Source organism: Phascolarctos cinereus, unplaced genomic scaffold (assembly GCF_003287225.1).
Source record: "Phascolarctos cinereus isolate Bilbo 61053 unplaced genomic scaffold, phaCin_HiC Scaffold_4;HRSCAF=312, whole genome shotgun sequence".
Classification (NCBI taxonomy): Eukaryota; Metazoa; Chordata; class Mammalia; order Diprotodontia; family Phascolarctidae; genus Phascolarctos; species Phascolarctos cinereus.
Genome location: NW_027555847.1, coordinates 667,430,447 through 667,448,104, shown reverse-complemented (window position 1 = coordinate 667,448,104; position 17,658 = coordinate 667,430,447). Strand labels below are relative to the sequence as shown.

General features: G+C 45.8%; 1 protein-coding gene across 7 annotated transcripts in view; it reads left to right on the top strand.

Annotated features, from left to right (window-relative positions):
- Positions 1–17,658, top strand: part of NFIC (nuclear factor I C) — a 144,069-nt gene that overhangs the window by 87,347 nt on the left and 39,064 nt on the right. For all 7 annotated transcript variants that reach the window (XM_020969340.2, XM_020969339.2, XM_020969341.2 and 4 more), the window contains exons 3-5: positions 10,692–10,763; positions 15,033–15,107; positions 16,783–16,906. In XM_020969340.2, the coding sequence (XP_020824999.1) occupies positions 10,692–10,763; positions 15,033–15,107; positions 16,783–16,906 (271 nt within the window). The remainder of the gene's footprint in view (positions 1–10,691; positions 10,764–15,032; positions 15,108–16,782; positions 16,907–17,658) is intronic.

The following is a 17,658-nucleotide window of genomic DNA, read 5'->3' as shown; positions in this document are numbered from 1 at the left end:
AGAAGAGTTAAGGGGAACGTGGTTGTGATCATCACACACCAGAAGGGCGGTCCTGGGCAAGAGACTGCAGACTTAGGCCACTTGACTCTAGAGGGCAAAAGGAAAGACCTGTGGGTGGAAGTTATGGGGATTCAGATTTCAGTTCAGCATTAGGAAAAACTTCCTTCCAATCTGAGCTGGCCAATGGCAGGCTCTAATCCAGGGGTGGGGCACCTGCTCTAACCCCTGTAAGGTCAGGCAGCTGTCTTCGACTAGCTCCCCTCCGCTTCCAGCAGAAAGTACTGCATCTAATAGCTGCTCAATCAGTTTTTGTGGAATGATTGAGTGAGTGGACAAAGGAAAAAAGCTGCCTCAAGAGATGATAACTGCTTTCCCATTGTACCATTATAGATTTAGAGTTCAGAGGGATCTTAGAAACCATCTAGTCTTTTGTTGTTTTTCAGTTGTGTCCGACTCTTTATGACTCCATTTGGAGTTTTCATGGCAGAGATACTGGAGTGGTTTGCCATTTCCTTCTCCAGGTCATTTTACAGATGAGGAAACTAAGGCAAACAGGGCTAAGTGACTTGCCCAGGGTCACATAGCTAGGAAGTATCAGAAGCCAGATTTGAACTCAGGAAGATGAGTCTTCCTGACTCCAGGCCCAGTGCTCTAGTCACTGCACCTTTAGTCTAACCTCTTCATTTTATAGCTGAGGAAACCGAGGCCCAGAGAAATCACAGAACATGCCCACGTCCCACAGATGCTAAGTGGTACTGGGAAAATCTGAGCCAGCTCTCCAAACTCCAGTGTTTTCCACTGCCCCGTCCATGTCCCCTCTCTGGAGGTCTCCAAGGTTAAGCAGGAACTTGTGAAGGGATGCCATAGTGGGAATTTCTGTCCAATATGGATTGGATTCAATGCGCCCTGAAAACCCTTCTAACTCTGAGACACGGTAACCAGACTCTTTTGACAGTGAGATGTACTCTTCTTCTACCACTTCTTAGTCATCCTTTGTCATCCTTTTAGAGCCTCCAGTATAAATGGAGAACAGAGGTGCAGATTGCTAGATTGGTAATCAGATGTCCTGAGTGCAAATCCTGACTCTACCCCTTAACTATCTGTATGACCTTGGACAAGTCACTTAACTTCTCAGAGACCTTCTTTTCCTCATTTATAAAATGAGGAGATTGGACCAAATAGTCTCTAAGGGCTTTTCCAAATTGAAATCTATGATCCTAAGAATCAGGCATAGACTTAAAAAGATTGTAAAGGGAAGACAAGAGTGCATGCTATGGGTCCCACAAAGAGAACACACAATAACTCCAGCCTGCGGTGGCCAGGGATGGCTTCTTAGAGGAAATAGGACTTGACCTGAATGAAGGGGGTTACCTGGGGTGAGGGAAAGGCCAAGACAAGGAGGTGGGACTGATTTTCCACATTTAGGAAGAAGGCGTTTGGCTAGGAGTGGAAGTTTTGCATAGGGGAGGGTAACAGAATTAGTGTCATCCCTTCTGAGACTGCAAAGGTAAAGATAAAGAATGCCCATATTGTGGAAGCCAAGGACTTTTAAAGGTGGAGTGGAAAAAGTACAGTATTTGTTGTCAGAAGGCCTGGGTTCATGTCTCAGCTCTGGCCCATTCCAGCTACGTGACTTTGGACAAGTCATTGCATCTGGGGAATGCCATCTCAGTTGCAATTTCCTTACCTATAAAATGGGAATAATAATACTTGCACCACCTACCTCACAAGGGAGTTGTGGGAATCAGTGAGATAAAGGATATAAAGTGTCTAATAAACCATAAAGCTCTATTTATCATTAGTCTGAGGACCTACTGTGGTAGTATCACTCTGGTCTCCTGCTGCTTAGGTTGTCACAATTAAGACAGACAAGAGGGTATAACTTTAAAAAAAAAACTTTTATTTTTTTTCTAATTACATGTAAAAGCACTTTTTAACATTCATTTTTTAAAACTTTGAGGTCCAAATTCTCTCCTATCCTCCTTCCCCTTCCCCCTCATGAGAAGGCAAGCAATCTGATATAGGTTAAACATGTGCTGTCATGCAAAACATATTTCCATATTAGTCATGTTGTGAAAGAAAATACAGACCCCTCCCCAATAAAAACTCCAAGAAAAATAAATTTTGAAAAAAAGTATGCTTCAGTCTGCGGTCAGACTCCATAAGTTCTTTCTCTGGAGGTAGATAACATTTTTCATCGTGGGTCCTTCACAATTGTCTTAGATCACTGCATTGCTGAGAATAGCTAAGTTATTCACAGCTGATCATCATACAATATTGCTGTTACTATGTACAATGTTCTCCTGGTTCTGCTCACTTCACTTTGCATCAGTTCATGTAATTCTTTCCAGGTTTTTCTAAAAGCATCCTACTCTTCATTACTTATAGCACAATAGTATTCTATCACAATCATATACCAAAACTTGTCCATCCATTTCTCAATTGATGGGCGTGCCCTCAATTTCCAATTCTTTGCTACCACAAAAAGAGCTGCTATAAATATTTTTGTACCTGTAGGAATTTTTCCTTTTTAAAAAAATCTGTTTGGCATACAGACCTAGTAGTGGTATCGCTGAGTAAAAATGTACACACAGTTTTATAGTCCTTTGGGTATAAAAATTCCAAATAGCTCCCAGAATGGTTAGATCAGTTCACAACTTCACCAACAGTGCATCAGTGTCCCAATTTTCCCACATGCCTTCCAACATTTGTTATTTTCCTTTTCTGTCCTATTAGCCAACCTGATCAGTATTAAATGTACTCAGAGAACAACAGGGTATAGCCGACCAAGTACTACATGTGGATTCTAGAGACCCAACACAACACTCCAGATGTAGTCTGAACAGGGTGCAATATAGTAGGATTATCAGTTCCCTTGCTGTAGACATTATGCTTCTATTAATGCAGCCTGTCACATTCTTGACTCACATATATGTCAGAAGTGTGCTGGAGCCAGCTAGTATCAGCTTGGAGAGCCAGTTGTTAAATTTTCAGTGTGAGTATTTACACTTTGAAAATCAACAAATGCTACACATCAGGCTTGAGTTGTTGCTTTGTTGACTGTCACTGTAGACTAAAGAAAATGATAGAGAAAATGTTAATAATGCAGATTCAACTTAAAAATGTGTCAAGTATACAGAAAACCTCCTAAGAAAACCAGCTGTTAAACATTTGCCAGTATATCCCCGTTTATATTGAGTCTTCAGTCTGTTAAAATTCCCAAATATTTTTCACAAAAGCAGTCACCCTAGTTACATTTCCATCCTATACTCGTGCCATTGGTTTTTTGAACCGAAGGGCTGAACTTTACATTTATCCTAAGTAAGTTTTATTTTACTGGAATCAGTCCATTGTTCTAAATCAGGGGTAGAGAACCTGCGGCCTTGAGGCCACATGTGGCCCTCTAGGTCCTCAAATGTGGCCCTTCGACGGAATCCAAGCACTTGAGGACCTAGAGGGCCACATGTGGCCTTCAGGCCACAGCCCCCCCCCCCAAACTGTTTAAATGCTTTTGTATTGTCATTCGACTTGTTTGTTTTTTTCTTCTTCTGTCATCTTCAAATTTGATAAGCATGCTATAGGGTCATAGATTTAGTTGGAAGGGACTTTAGAGGACCGTGGGTTTAGAGAGTTAGAGGATTGAGAATTGGGATGAACCTCAGAGGTCATTAAGTCCAGCGCGTCGTTTTATAAATGACAAAACTGATTCACAAAGAGGTTAAGCAGTTTGCCCAGAATCACCAAGACAATGTCTGGCATAGACCTCAAACTCAGGTTAGCCCATCAGTTAACAAGTTTTTATTAAGCGCTTACTATGTGTCAGGTACTATACGAAGCAGGCACTGGGGATACTAAGAAAGACAAAAAGATGGTCCCCATTTTCAAAGTGCTCACATTCTAATAAAGAAAATATGCAAAAAAGCCCCACCCCCTACATACAAGATAAGACAGAATAAATGAAGTGTCATCTCAGAGGGAAGAGACCAGCAAGGGATGAGGGGGAGATGAGAGAGAAGAATAGGAAAGGCCTTCTGAAGAAGGTAAGATTTGAGCTGAGTATTGAAGAAAGCCAGGGAAGCTAGGGGTAGAGACAAGGGGGGAGACAAAAAGCCCAGGCTTGGGATATGGACAGTGAAAAGGCAGAGAGTCAGGAAAGGGAGTGTCTTGTGCAAAAATAACAAGGCCTGAAAAGGGTCATGAAGAGTCAGACATGACTGCAAACAAAACTAAACGACGACAATAACAACAAATCATCTGCATAGCGATGATAATTGAATCCATGGGTGCTAATGAGATCTTCCTGTACACACTGTCTATACTTTCTTCTAGGTCATTGATCAAATTGTTAAACAACACAAGACCAAGGACAGATCCCTGGGACGTGCCACTTCCAGGCCTCCCTCCAAGCTGATATCGACACTTCATTGCTATTCTTTTAGTCCAGCCATTTAATCGCTTCTGAATCAATTTAATTACATTATTACTTAGCCCATATCTCTCCTTCTTGTCTATGTATATAACATTTGACAGTCAAATCCAATATGTTGCTGAAATGTAGGTATGTTAGGTCTGTAACACACCCCTGGCCTAGTCTCTATGAAGACATCCTAGCTCCTAGTGATTACTGCTTCCCTTTCTAAATGCTCACAAACCATCCCTTTAATGATACATTTTAGAGTTTCCCCAGGTACTAAAGTCAAGCTCACGGACTAATAGTTTGAAAACTCTTCTATTTAAAAAAACCAAACAAACAGGACTTTTGCTTATATCTCCAACCTTCAGCTAGGTGGAAGGAGTACTGAGTCTAGAGTCAGGAAGAACTGAGTTCAAATTCAGCCTTAGACTTGCTAACTTTGTGCTCCTAGACAAATCACTTAACCTCTGTCTGCCTCAGTTTCCTCAGCTGTAAAGTGGGGATCATAATAATACCTACCCCACAGGGTTGTCGTGAAGCTCTACTGAGATAAAATCTACACAGCACTTAACACAGTGCCTAGCACACAGTAGTTATTTAACATATGCTTTCCCCCCCTTATTTCCTTCACTCCCATTCTCCATAGTATTTTAAAGGTCACTGATAGTAGGTCAGCAATGCTATCTCTCAGTTCTTTGAGCATATAGTTTATTCATGCCTGATTATCTAAAATCAATGAGGGCAACTATGTGTTTCACTTATCATTTCCTCACTTATGTTAGGTTTCATCTCAGTTCACCATTTTTGTGCCTTCCTTCTGAGTCCAAAGATCATTCCTCTTGAGAACTGGATTAGAACCATAGCTTGGTCTCTTGTGACTTTGGGCAATTCATTACTCTTCATATGCCTTAATTCCTTCACCTGTAAAATAATACTTTACCTACCTCACGTGGATTGTTGTGTGAAAAGCATTTGATAAACCTTAAGCTGCTATAGACAAAGTAATAATGGTGGTGGTGGCAGCAATCGTGGTTATCATCATTATCTCCCGAGGTTATTTTGGGAATCAAATTAGAGAATGAATGTAAAGGTACTTTATAAATTTTAAATCGATAAATTGAGCCTTTAGCCAAAAGCTCAGAATCTAGTAGGGAAAATAAAGCATGTTCATCAGTAACCATAACACAAGCCAGAATGTGATGAGCACATAAGAGAAGGACAGCCAGTGCTTTGGGAGGTCAAGAATTCTAGAGTGAGAAGGCCCTGTAGAAAACATCTAGTCCAACCCATCCTCAAAGTATGAGTTCTACATACACCATTCATTGGATGTAATCATCCAGTCTCTGTATACCTCTAATGGTGGAAGCTCCCTATTCCCTTAGTCTGCCTCCGACAATGGCTGGACAGCTCTTACGGTTAGGAAGGTTCTCCTTAGAAAAGATAGAAATCTGTATTGCTATACCTGCTACCTACTGCTCCTGGTGCTGCCCTCAGAGGTCAAGCAGAATAACCTTAATCCCTCTTCCTCATGACTTCCCCTCAGACAGTTGAAGACAGGAACAGCCAGGTGGTGCAGTGGATAGAGTACTGGGCTTGGAATCAGGAAGACTCAACTTCAGTGAGTTCAAATCTGGCCTCAGACACTAGCTGGGTGACCCTGGATGAGGCACTTAACTCTATTTGACTTGGTTTCCTCATATGTAAAATGAGCTAGAGACAGAAATGGCAACCCCCCCCCCCCGGTATCTTTGCCAAGGGAATCCTAAACGAGGCCATGAAGAGTCAGACACAACTGAAAGGACTGAACAACAACAAATGTGAAGACAGACGATCATGTCTTCTTTGGGTCTTTTCTCCTTCTGGTTAAACATCCCCCATTCCATTACTTGATCCGGTAATGGCATGGTCTCTAATCCCCTCACAATCTTCCAAGTTACCCTCCATAAGAGAGGCAAGGATATGGACTGGAGACAATGTAGGAAGGCTTCAGGGAGCAGGTACCATTTGAGCTGCACTTTGAAGGACCAGAAGGACAAATAGAGATCATAGACTCACAGAAAGTTAGTACTGGAAAGAACTTTAGAGATCATCTAGCAGATGCCTTCATTTTACTGTTGAGAAAATTGAGTTTCAGAGGATGGAAGTGACTTGACCAAAGTCATATAGCTAGAAAGTGGCAGAGCCTGGATTCAAACCAGGTCTACTGATCCAAATGGGGTGCTAGTACCATCATATCACAGTTCCCTGGGGGGTAAAGAATGGGTCAGAGGCAGAGGGGAAGTGGTAGAGAGAATGGGGAGGGGAATTCTGGGTGAAGGAAACAGTTGTACCAAAGATTCTGATGCAGGAAAGCATTTGGACACAGGTTTCTGGGATAAGAAGAGAGCGCTGTATGGACATGTATACAGAAAATGATGTGCTCTGTCCCCCAAAACCTCATATACCTTTTAGAATACAGTTGTATTTTCATTTGGTCCAGCTAGGAAATAGGGAATGGTCTTTCTTCCCACAATATTGACCTGGCTACCCCTTACCCTATCCAGATTCCCTCTTGTTGGAGCAGGAAAGAAGACTGAGAAAAAGGAAGTAGATCTGGGACTCTAATCCAAGCTGCTCTGGAAACCAATAATGCTGAGCTCAGCGTCTGCTCATGGCCCAAGAAGGCTGATTATTTTTAGATAAGATGAAGGCAAGGGGATCACAGTGTGTGTGTGTGTGTGTGTGTGTGTGTGTGTGTGTGTGTATGTGTGTGTGTGCGCGTGCGCTACTGATGAGAGCTGGTACAGGCAGTTGTTGAAGTGGGGAGGTCAGAGCCCAGCAAGGATCTCCTGCCCTGTATTTCTAACCCCTGAAATGGGAAGGGACACTCATGGAAGGCGTGTATCCTGGACCAGTCTGATTTCCAGATGCAGAGAGGTGACTTTTGGGGGCAGGGTGGGATGGAGGCTTGAGGGGTGCCCATCACCCCTTGGGGGGTAGAGTGGAGAACACCTAGGCTGAGATTCTGTGATAAGGAGTTACACAATAGCTGGACAAGGCTAGGGAGAGGAAGGAGTGAAGAAGACAGATCTGGACCCCTGCATTGGCTCATGGGTAATTTTCCAGGAGATGAAGGCACAATGGATAGCTGGAAGCTTTGAGGAAGGGAAGGCTGATGTGTGCCCTCTCAGCAAACAGGTACCTATCTAACTCACAGACTCATGGAATGTCAGAGCTTGAAGGGCCCTTAGACATAGAATGTTGGAGTTAGGAGGGACCTTAAAATATAGAATGTAAAGAGCTAGAAGAGAATCATAGAATCATGGAATTTCTTAATTGAAAGATTCGTTGACTATTATCTGTTCCACCTTTCTATTTTAGCATTCAAGGCTCAGGTGGAGAAAGTAACTTGCTTTGTGGAGTTAATAGCTGAGCTGGGTCTAGACCCCACATCTTCTGGCTATCTGTCCAGTGCTTTTTCCACAACAGGAAACTCTCTCACATGGAACTGGAAGGGACCTTAGAGACTGCTTCTGATTTTTCCCACAATTTTGTGCCATTCAGTTGCGTGGTTCCTTAGAAAGTGCCTAGGACTGATAGAAAGGAAACCTGGGATCCAACTCTGCCACTAATTCTTGTTATGACTGAGGGTTGATAAGTCACCACTCCTTTCTGGGCCTCAGTTTCCTCAAATATAAAATATGGAAATTGGACTACATGTCCTCCAAAGTCCCTTCCACTTTTGGCCTTCTGTATCCTCTTGTCTTGTCCAACCTGATCATTTTACATGTGCACATGCATCTGTGCCAGAGCATGAGTATGTGCTATGTGTATGTGAATTCATTCATGTGTTCAATGTGTACTGAATGGATGTATGTACACAGGGGGCAGGCATACTCCGAGATATGTGCCCACAGCCCCCTAACAAATCAGACACTACCTATGTCCAAATGGGTAGGTTTCTTAATCTCTCAGCCCCAGTTTGTTCATCTGTAAAATGGGAATAATGACATATTCTGCAGCATTTAGCCTCACAGGGCTGTAGTAAAGAACAAATGAGATCATGTGTATAAAACACTTTGCAAACTTTGCGGCCCTTCATCAGTTATTGTTACTACCCTGAGAAACACACAGTTGATGCTTGGACCAGAGAGCCAGGAGAGAGGAGAATGACTCAGAGCTTCCTTCCTGCCCATGAGTACATATGTGTGCTCCATCTCCCCCCAGCTGCTGGTGCTTTCCTACTGAACTTACCTTGTATTTACTTGCCATATTTTGAATATACTTATAGAAGGTGTCCCAAAAGTCTCAGTACTATTTCAAGATTTAATTTAAAGTAAGCTTTAAATTAAAACTTATAACCGAACTTTTGAGATGCCTTGTATATATGCCTATGGGTTTCCTCAACAGAATGTTAGTTCCTCAAGGGTGGGGGCTATTTTTTTTTCCTTTGTATCGTCAGCACCTAGCACAGTACCTGACACATAGTAGGTGCTCAGTAAGAGTTTATTGATTGGCTGATTGATCAATCACTACCCTCTCTCCCTATACCAGCAAAGGCCGGGCATTTTGGGAGGTAATGTGGAACCAACGTGGTATGGTGGAATGAGTTCCAGATCTGGCGTCAGGAGACCTGGGTTTGCATGCAGGCTCTGCCACTGTCCAGTAGTGTGAATTTAGGCAAGCCTCTTCATGTCTCTGGGCCTCAGTTTCCACATCTGCAAAATGGGGGCAGCAGTAAGTACTGCCAACACCCACCTCAAAGGATGAATGGGAAAAACGCTCTCTGTAAAGTTTCCAGCACTAAAGATGATGGGGTTGTTATGTTATGATTCTTGGTGTCCTCCAGGGTCCAGGAACCCTCTGGGCGGTTGAAAGCAGGAGGAGGATGGAAGAGAGAGGAGGGAGGAGGTTCAGCATAAGCCAGGCCTGGTTAAAGGCGCCACTGGGCCGGAGGTCGGGAGCTTCCTTGATTCCGGGCAGCCGGCAGGCGGGTGCTGGGGAGGCGAGGGAGCCCATTTATCACCGTCTGGGCGGGAGAGGGAGCTCTGGCGGGCGGGCAGAGGCCGCCGAGACTGTCCATTAACTCAGCAAATCAGATTACGTCAGGGAGCCATTAGTGTAAGGCTGTCACTATGGCAACGGGCCCAGCACTCCGACCCTGCCTGGTCACCAGCTATTAACTTTTTAACCATCTGTGGTAGGGGATGGCCTTTCCCCATCACCAACCCCCGCATACAGGACCACCATCCTAACTCCATCCCCAAATAGGGGCCAGGTTATCACCTTGCCACCTGCTCCTGTCTGGCCTCTGGAATGGGGCAGGATTCCCTAAAGAAGCCAAGAGATCAGACTGGGCATTAGGACACCCTCCCCAGAGGGAAGAGAGAAGTGGACTGGAGGTCAACCATAGCAAGAGAAGCAAGCTGGGAATGTCCAAAGGATGCCCAGCTGGGAGCAGAGGGCCCTGAACCTGGAATCAGGAAGAGAGATCCCTCCTCAGACACATACTAGCTATGTGATCCTGGCCACGCCTCTTGTCTTTTCTCTGATTGAGTTTCCTCATCTTAAAATAAGAGATTGGGACTCTTTGGTCTGTAGGGCACTTCCCAGCTTTAAATCTATGATCATCTAGGATTGGAACCCATGAGGTTGGCACCTAAGCTACTCCAGGGGAATAGGGATGGGCATGTAGGCTGCTCTGGGCCAACTGGTAGAGACATGCTAGAAAGTGCTCTCGACTGGAAGTCAAGAGATCAGAGTTTTACTCTCTGTTCTCTCACTTGGTATATTCATGACTGTGGCAGTCACTTGACCCAAACCTCAGTTTCTTCATTTATATACAAATAAATGAAGAATCTGTGATTTTAGCAGTGGGTGGAAACTCTTAGAGTAGGAGGTCCCTCCACCCAAGCAAACCAAAACCAGTCAGTGGCTTAGTAAATAAGTCTTTGGAAAGTTGTCTGAATCATAGTGGTTCAGTGACTTGCCTTGGGTTGCACATCCACTGAAAGGTAAGATTTGAATGCAGGTCTTCCTAATTCTAAGCCTAGCACTCTTATCCATTAATGCCTCTTTTTTTCCCTCATCTATAAAATAGAGATTATAGATTCATAGATTTATTTGCTTTACCTATCGTGAAAGGTTGTTGTGGGGGGTCAAACAAGATAACGTATATAAAAGTGCTTTGAAAATTTAAGTGCTAAAAAATGTGACTCTTTATCATTGTTATTATTCCTTGTGGCAAACATAGGGGGAAAGGAGTTTTCAATGCCTTGTCTCTCTTCTCTCATTTCAGACTCAGAGCAGAGCGGTAGCCCCCGGGCAGGAATGGGCTCTGACCAAGAAGACAGTAAGCCCATCACACTGGGTAAGTGGAGGAATGAGAACATCAGCGATAGGGAGAGGGCAAGACTCATGGTGCTCCTCACTTGCTGTATGTAACCCCAAGCATGACATTTGCCCACTCTTTGCCTCAATTTCCTAGGTAATCTTTAAGGGCCCTTCTAACCTATGATGTATTAGAAAGAGCACAGGATTGGGAATCAGAGGATCTGGGTTCAAATTCCCAGCTTTACTGCTTATTGCCTGTGTGACCTTGGGCAAATCATTTTATCTCCCTATGCCTCAGTTTCCCCTATTCTTTAGGGTCCTGTATAGTTCTATCTAAATTCTATGATTCTGTAATGATAAAAATTCTCTAAGAGGCCTCAGTCCTTGGCAAACAAATTAATCCTTCCCCCCTCTAGAGTCTCAGTGATTTGAACCTGGCCCACCCCAATCTTCTACCTCCCAGGTTAGCGATGAAGCCTGGGTCTCTCTGTCTTGTTACTTACAGTCATTTATGAGACAGTGTGAAAGATATAGAGGTAGATAAGCCTTTGCCCCTGCCTTCAGAGAGCAGAAGGGGACTATTGTACAACATAGTATTATGATCAAAGGTAAGACAGATATTGCTAAAGTAAAGGTGTGAACAGGTGGGAAGTCGAGGGGCAGGTTCATTAGCGTTTAGCTTTCTAGACACAGCAGACACTGGCTATAACTCTACATGGCCATATGACCAGTGGTTAGTAAGGGGCTTGGCACACCCCTGTGGTTGGAGGTTCCAGGGCCCCAGTCATCTCCACTCTCCCTATCACCCAACATGTCCTCTGCCAGCAAGAATCCACAAATCCCAAACCACCACACTTCTGGTTCATAAATGTCAGAGCTGGAAGGAACCTTAAAAAACACTTAGTAGTTCAACCCCCTCATTTGACAGGAGAGGAAACAGCCCCACAGAGGGGAAGCAACAAGGCCAAGGTCGCACAGATATATGTGGCTGGCTGATCCAAGATTCTGACTCCCAAGTCCAGTGCTGATTTCACTACTCCCACTGGCTGCCTTTGTCCACTCCACAAAGAAACTCCCCTTGGACTCAGCCTGTCAGGCAGAGGAAGTCAAGTCCCACCCCCTCCCTCCCTGGCCAGGGAGTCCTCCAGAGAGCGAGCCTGTCCACTACAGAAACAGGAAATCCTGGGCCAGGGAGAGGCCAACGCAGAGGAAGGAGGGAGGGAGGGAGAGAGGGAGGGACCGAGGGAGCTGGTGGCTGGGTAGGCAGTAAGAGGGGAAATGCTTTGGTTGCAGTGGGGCAGCTGGGACAGGCTGCCAAGAGGAAACTGCTGGCAGGCCTTGGGGGGGTGGGGAGGGAGGGCCGGTAATCACCTCTCCCTCAGCCAGTCCCAGACTCAGTACCTCCTCACACCACCCCTAGCCTATGGCCCTGCCTGACCCCTTTTAGAGGGAGGGCATCCTACTCATATTGGCCCAGGGCAAGAGTGAAGGATCCCCCTGGTCCCAGGAGGGAACTGGAAACCAGGCCCCTGAGGGGGGCGGGGTGTTGAAGGAACTGGGGATATTTAGCCTAGAGAGGAGACTTAAGGAAAAGAAAACCAAACTTCCTAACAATTTGAGTGATCCATCAGGAGAATGGACTGCATTAAGAGATCATGAGTTCTGCTCACCCTCCACTCCACCCCCATCATTATCATCCGTCTTTAAGCAGAGCTGGCTGACCACTTTGAGGCTGGGGAGGGAATTGTAGAAGGGATTCCTGGTCAGGTTTATGGGCTGGGCTAGATGGTCTCTGAGGCCCCTTCCAACTCGGAGTGAATGCATTGAGAACATTCTAACACCATAAAGTCCTGCCTCAGGTCACTTAGTCAATAAGGATTTACTCGAGTAGCCCAGGGATCTGCTCTGCCCAAGAGACAGAAGACCTCAGCACTCAGGGAACTGCTGTCAAGCTGAAGAGCTATTACCATGCCTAGGTGTTAGACTGTGTGCTACAAACAACAGCTAGGCACTATGGTGGACGGAACATCGGACCTGGAGTCAGGAAGACTGCCTCAGATACTTCTTGGCTATGACTGTGGGCAAGTCACTTAACCTTTGCTTCCGCTTCCTCACCTGTGAAATGGAGATAAAAATAGTACCTACCTCCCAAGTTGTTGTGAGGATTAAATGAGATAATAATATTAGTGGAGCGCTTTGCAAACCTGAAAGTACTATATGAATGCTAGCTATTATTATAAGAGGAGCCCAGAGGGGCAGCTTGGTGGTACAGTAGATAGAGCACCAGCCTTGGTGTCAGGAGGACCCAAGTTCAAATCCAGCCTCAGACACTTACCAGCTGTATGACCCTGGGCAGGTCACTTAACCCTGATTGCCTCCAAAAAGAAAAAAATAAAAAGGAGTCCAGAGAAGGAGGCCACTGTTGAACAGCTTAGGGCAATCAGAGAGGCCTTCCTGGTGGAGGTGGAGGTTGGGCACTGAAGGATGGGTTCGATGGAGGGGGGGCATTCCAAGATTAAGATCAGTATATACTTTTGGAAGTAGGACTAAGTCTGGTGTATATTGGGTGGAACTGTAGAGGACCCATCTATGTGGATTGGAGTAGATGAAAGGTTGGAGATGGAAGATGGTGCTGGAAGTTTGTAGGCTCTAGAGGATACATCCTGGATTAGGTAGGGACCGTAGGAATGGTGAGGAGGACAGAAAACTATTTTGAGACATTTTGAAGGAAGAAATGAGAGGACAGAATTCTGAGACAGACTGAATAAAGGAAAGTGAAGAAAGGTCAGAGTCTGTCTGTCAGTAAAGATTTATCACGTGCTCACTGTGTACCAGGCATGGTGCTAAGCACCGGGGACCCAAAGACGGCCAGAGCGTGGGCCCTGCCTACACGGAGCTCAGAATCTAAAGGGAGAGACAACTGTGCACAGACAAGTGTCCGCACAGGGATTTGCAGTTTCCTGGGCCCTGGGAGAATGGCACTGAAGGTGGAAATTAGGAGAATGTATTTTCAGAGAGGGTAATGACATGCCAGGACATACAGAGGGAGATGTCCTGCAGGAACGTTCAGACATGGGACCTAGCCTCAAGAGAAACAACAAGGCCAGAAATGAAGTATGGGGGTCATTGAAAAGAGGAGAAAGCTGAAGAAGACAGCAGATGAGGTCTTCCGGGGAGTCTGAGGAAAACCCATGGTTAGAGGACAAGACAGACCATTCCTAAGGAATCTAGGGAGCAGGAAATAGGACATTCTTAAGGAGCCTCTGGGACAATCTAGGATTAGAGAAGTGAAAAGGGGCAGTGGGGGAGGTGGCGGGGGAGAGACTCTATCTAGGAAGGATGAGGACAGACTGTCTCCAGGAGGGCCATCCACAGGTGGTGAAGATGCCAGAACAATACCTAAGGGATGCTGGGACAAAGCATAAATTTAGGGAGTCAGACAATTGCTGCCCCCTGGTGGAGAAAATTGGGGGGGAGGGGACACACACACACACACACACACACACACACACACACACACACACACAACCTCAACCATCTTCCCTCACCATCCATAGCACTTGGGCCTTAGGCCCAACCAGAGTTCGTTGGTGTATGTCTTGCATCACCCCCACCCTACCCCCAAGGGAATTGGGAGGGATTGCTCCATGTGTTTCCAATGACCACGAGGGATGGGGTAGAGTTGAAAGGGGAATTGGTAAAAGGAGGAAAAAGAAGAGGGCTGTAATCCTGATTTAACCTGATAGCCTACATGATGAGGCAGGTCCATAATCTCTCAGGACCTTCATTTCCAGCCTGTAGAATGAGTAAAAATGAATCTCTCCAGGGTGCATGGAGATGATGTTCTAGAAGTGGCATGCTGTAGTAGAACCCAGATCTTAATACAGTGCCTGGGGGAGACAGCATAGCCCAAAGGGAAAGGCAGGTGACAAGGAATCAGAAGACTCCAGTATCCCCTATGTGACCTTGAACAAGTCCTTCATCTTCTCTGAGCCTCAGTTTCCAAACCTACATAATGAGGAAAGTTAGTCAAGATTATCTCTAAGGTGTCTTCTAGTTCTGACATTCTACATTCTCAGGTCCTTTCCAGATCCTTTCTGGCCAAGGTTATGTGGCCCTTCCTGCTGCAGGCAGATGGGGGAGATCAACCCAAGTCCATTTCACTCCTGGGATTCTTTGAAGGATAAACAAAAGGATAAACAGGACTAGGTGTTGGAACCAGAGGTTCCTCATCCCAGCCCACCCCAGCCCACCCCGCATGGTGTCTTCCTTCCTCTGACTGGCCACTGTCTCTCTTTCTTCACAGACACCACAGACTTCCAGGAAAGCTTTGTTACATCTGGGGTCTTCAGTGTCACGGAGCTCATCCAAGTCTCCCGGAGTGAGTAATTGCCTGGCCCCCCAGCACCCATTTGTGCCCTGACCCTGCTGTAATCCATGGGACTCAATGAAGGGATGGAGTCTCAGGAAGGAGATGGGTTTGGGGAAGGACTTTTCAGTGGGGAGGGTGGGGTTCAGTGAAGGGTTGGGGGCTTATTGAGGCAGGTTCAGTAAGGGGATGGGGGCTGAGTGAGGAAGGTAGTAAGCTCAGTGAGGGAACAAAGGATACAGGAATGTGGTCTTAGGGAAGGCATGTGGGCACTTGGAAGTGATGAGAATTCAAGGAAGGGATGGAGCTCAAAGAGGAGATAGGAGCTTGGTGAGCAAGTGGGAACTTAGTCAAGGCATGAGGGTCCAATGAGAGTATAGGGGTTCAGTGAGAGGGATGGAAGGTTTAATGAGAGAACAGGAGTTCAGTGAGAGTGCTGGTCAATTCAGTGAGAGTATGGGGCCTCAGTGAGAGGGACGGCAGGCATGATGAGGGATATGGGTTCAGTGAGAGTGCTGGTCGACTCGATGAGAGGATGGGGCCTCAGTAAGAGGGACGACAGGCATGATGAGGTATAGGGGTTCAGTGAGAGTGCTGGTAGACTCGATGAGAGGATGGGGCCTCAGTGAGAGGGACGGCAGGCATGATGAGGGATAGGGGTTCAGTGAGAGTGCTGGTCGACTCAACGGGGATGGTGGGAGAGGACACACACTGTAGGAATGGTCTTAGTCTATTCCTAGGCTCCATTGCTGGGCTCTCATTCCCTCTCAGATAAGTTCAAAGAGAAGAGACTACACCTTCATTAAGCTGTGAGTCCAGCCCTTGTGGAGAATGGAATCTGAGGCACATCTGGGTCCCCTCAGGCCCCAGCCTCACCCACAAGGGCCAGGGAGCATCTTAAGTAGCTGAGCTAAAATAAAACTTACACTGACAACAAAAATCCTTCCTTCCCCATGTCACTGCTTTCACTACTCTGCCCACTTGGCCACTTCCCCAAAGATGCTGTGTCTTTCCTGTCAGCTGCTTCCCTCAGCCCTGGCCTTGGGAAGCTCCCTCTGGCTAGTCTTCTCTTCCTATCACTGAGAGGCTTCCCCTCTTCCCCCACCCCAGGGCTTCCCTGTTTCAAATCCTACCCCTATTGGGGGCAGTCCTGCTTTGAATGTGACCAGTGCCACTTCCCTCTCCCCTTTCCCAATGGCAACTATCTGCCTGTCCCACTGTCCATCTCAAAAGTGTCTAACTTCAACAATTGCTATCAAACTAAAAATAGAAATATCTTCAGAGAACACCTGTATCTCCTAAACGGACGTTCCTGTAGACAATGGGGAGACAACAGCGAGGAACAGAGATGGTACTGTTCTAGGGAGCAGGAGTCCTGGGTTTTTAAGCCTGCCTCCTAATTTACTGTGGCACTGTTGGCAAATCACTTCCCTTTTCTCAGTTTCAGTTTCCTTATCTGTAAAATGGGGAGATTTGACTAAATGATCTCAAAGATCCCTTCCCGCTCTAAAGATTCAATGATTCCGCTCCTAACTCTCCTGCCATCTCATTTTGGGACTCATTTAAACCTCAGTTTCCTTATTTGTGAGATTGGATTAATACTACCTGCAGCCTCCTGTTTCCCAGGGAGCTCCTCCCCTGCACCCCAGTACTTCATCTACCCCCCTCTTTTTGTTGGTTTTTGCAGCACCTGTGGTGACAGGCACAGGACCGAACTTCTCCCTGGGCGAGTTACAAGGGCACCTGGCCTATGACCTGAATCCTGCCAGCACGGGCATGAGAAGAACACTGCCCAGCACCTCCTCCAGTGGGTATGTTCTCACCCCAGGCACTTTGTCAGGGAGAAGAAGCCAGGAAGGAACCCTGGACTACAGATGGCAGCAAGGGGTAGCAGAGGCAGTGCTCAACTTCAAAGCAAGAGACCTGGGTTTGAATCCCAGCTTTGCCATTGACTAGCAGTTGGGTCCCCATACAAGTCACTTAACAACTATGAGTCACAGTCATCTCACAGGGCAATGATACTATGCTATCTACCTCACAGGGTTGTTGAAAGATCAAAACACGATAATGTACATAAAATGCTTTGTATATAAATATGCCATCATATATCAGTATATAGTCATACATAAATAGCTATCATCATCGTCCCAGCTCTGACATTATCTTCCTACATGTCTCCCCCAAGCCTCATTTTCCTTCTTTGTAAAATAAGGAGGTTGGACAAGATGGCCTCCAATCATGTCCCTCCTAGCTCTGACATTCCATAATTCTACAGTGTACTATCTGTCATGTAAAGAGCCCGGAAATTGAGAATCAGTTTTTAGTACTGACTTGGGCTTGGGCAAATCTCTTCCCTTCCCTGGCCTCAGTTTCCTCATAATACTTTTAAGACTGACTCTGCCATTTAGTACATGTATAACTTTGGGTAAGTCCATTCACTTTCTGAGCCTCAAATTTACTCATCTATAAAATGGGTATAATTCCTGCCCTTCCTCCTTCAAGGGACTGTTCTGTAGTTCAAATAAGGGAATAGATGGGAAAGTGATTTATGTACTGTGCAGAT